Genomic DNA, 1635 nt, shown 5'->3' on the forward strand with positions numbered 1-1635 from the left:
CGAAAGGAGCTTTTTGCCTTCACACATGGAGTCTCACCTTTCCTTGTTCTCCTTCCTTGTCGCCTCAAACACCTCATCGTCCTCATCCGCATCCCTGTCCCGTAGACCATCCTTTGGGCAGCCGGTGCCCTGGGTGGGGGGCTCCTCTGGCGTGCTGTTCCTCCTGCCCGGGGTGCCCCCAAAGCTTGGGTTGCTCTCACTGTCCTTCTGGCTCTCAATCGCTGAATCCACCTCCTCCTTCTCAGCCAGGATATCGTCAATGTTGGTTTCGCGGTAGCACCTCAGTGGCACAGTATCCAGGTCCGTCTCAGAATACTTCACCGTCCTCCTTATAATCCCAGTCTCGCAGGATCCAAGCTTCTGGCCACGTGGAGGAGACATCTCTATCTCCACCTCCACGTGGCTCAGACTGTGCTCGGGCATCGACCCTGGTGGCTCAGTGGGCAGCATACGGATGGGTTTCTTGGGGGGCTCGGCCAGCGAAGTGGAGTCAGGGGCAGACGAGCCTGCAAGGGAGCCCTGAGCACTCAGAGCCACGGGGAGCAGTACTGGGGAGTACTGGGGAGCCACTCGTGTGGCATGACGTGCACAGCGAGTGGGGTCATACATGTGAAACGCACTGGAACATGGAGAGGGGGAGACAGAAGGAAAAAGGGTAGGAGAGGCAGAAGCAGGGTGCTGTCAGTGCTAGTGCATCTGCAGCCATCCCTGAGCCCCCAACTGAACCCCAAAGCCCTTCTGCAGAGGCAGCCAGGGGCTGCTCGGGGTTAGTGCTCTGTGTCACACCCTTCACACGATGCTTTGCAGAGTCACAGGGGACTCTGCAGGGGGGTTGGTGTGCACAGGATCTGGCCCCAGCAGGACTGCCCGATCCTGTGGAGGGTCTTGGCTGTCTGGTGGGCACTGACAAGCCCTGAAAGATGGGCAGTGCCAGCAGGAGACCTGGCAGCCATTCAAACTTGCAAAGGAGAGGTTAGTCCAGTCAAGGGCACCTCCCTGTCACCTTCTTACCTGTCTTTGAAGTGTCCAAAGAGCCATAGAAGAATTCCCACTTGGCCTTGGCGATGCGCTGGGCATGGGCCGAGCTCTGCCGGGGGTATGGCCAGGCGCTGCCCTGCAGAGGGGAGAGCGGTGAGCAGGAGGTAGACCTTGGGGCAGAGACCATGCCTGGCATGGGGCACCCCAGCACCTACCTGGAGTTGGGGCTCTGGCTTTGGGGGGCTCCTGGCAAAGGCGGGGATGTCCTCCGGCAGCCCGTTGGTGAGGGAGCGGCAGAGGCAGTCAGTGTCAAGGGTGCAGGGCTCCTTCCCACACGGACGCATCCCCCCCACAGTCCTGCCCCCAGCCAGGAGCGGGTCGGACGCGGAGGCCTCCAGCTTCAGCGTATGCAGGAGCTGCTGCTGGGGCAGGAACTGGGGCTGGGGGGACCCCACATCCCCACCAAGCTCCAGGCTGCGGCTCAGGCTGTGGGGGCCATTGTCCCGGTGGGGCTGGAGGGGTGGCAGGCCGCCCAGGGTCCGTACACTGGCCTTCTCGATGAAGCGGAAGGTGACAACGGAGCTGTGTCCCTCAGGGGCCGCTGCCACCAGTGGGCTGCGGCTGGCCGGAGAGGAGAGTGCTGGGCACGGGCGGCCC

The 1635-nt window shown here is 62.4% G+C and overlaps 1 protein-coding gene across 1 annotated transcript in view; it reads right to left on the reverse strand.

Annotated features, from left to right (window-relative positions):
- LOC104541565 (PH and SEC7 domain-containing protein 1-like) overlaps nucleotides 1–1599 on the reverse strand; it is a gene marked incomplete at both ends in the record, with an annotated part of 7169 nt that extends 5570 nt beyond the window's left edge. The window contains 3 exons of the mRNA XM_010185657.1: nucleotides 38–506; nucleotides 1012–1114; nucleotides 1194–1599. Of these exons, the coding sequence (XP_010183959.1) occupies nucleotides 38–506; nucleotides 1012–1114; nucleotides 1194–1599 (978 nt within the window). The remainder of the gene's footprint in view (nucleotides 1–37; nucleotides 507–1011; nucleotides 1115–1193) is intronic.
- Nucleotides 1600–1635: the final 36 nt, after the last annotated feature.

The sequence above is a fragment of the Mesitornis unicolor genome, unplaced genomic scaffold (genome assembly GCF_000695765.1).
Source record: "Mesitornis unicolor isolate BGI_N332 unplaced genomic scaffold, ASM69576v1 scaffold34115, whole genome shotgun sequence".
In the NCBI taxonomy this organism is placed as follows: domain Eukaryota; kingdom Metazoa; phylum Chordata; class Aves; order Mesitornithiformes; family Mesitornithidae; genus Mesitornis; species Mesitornis unicolor.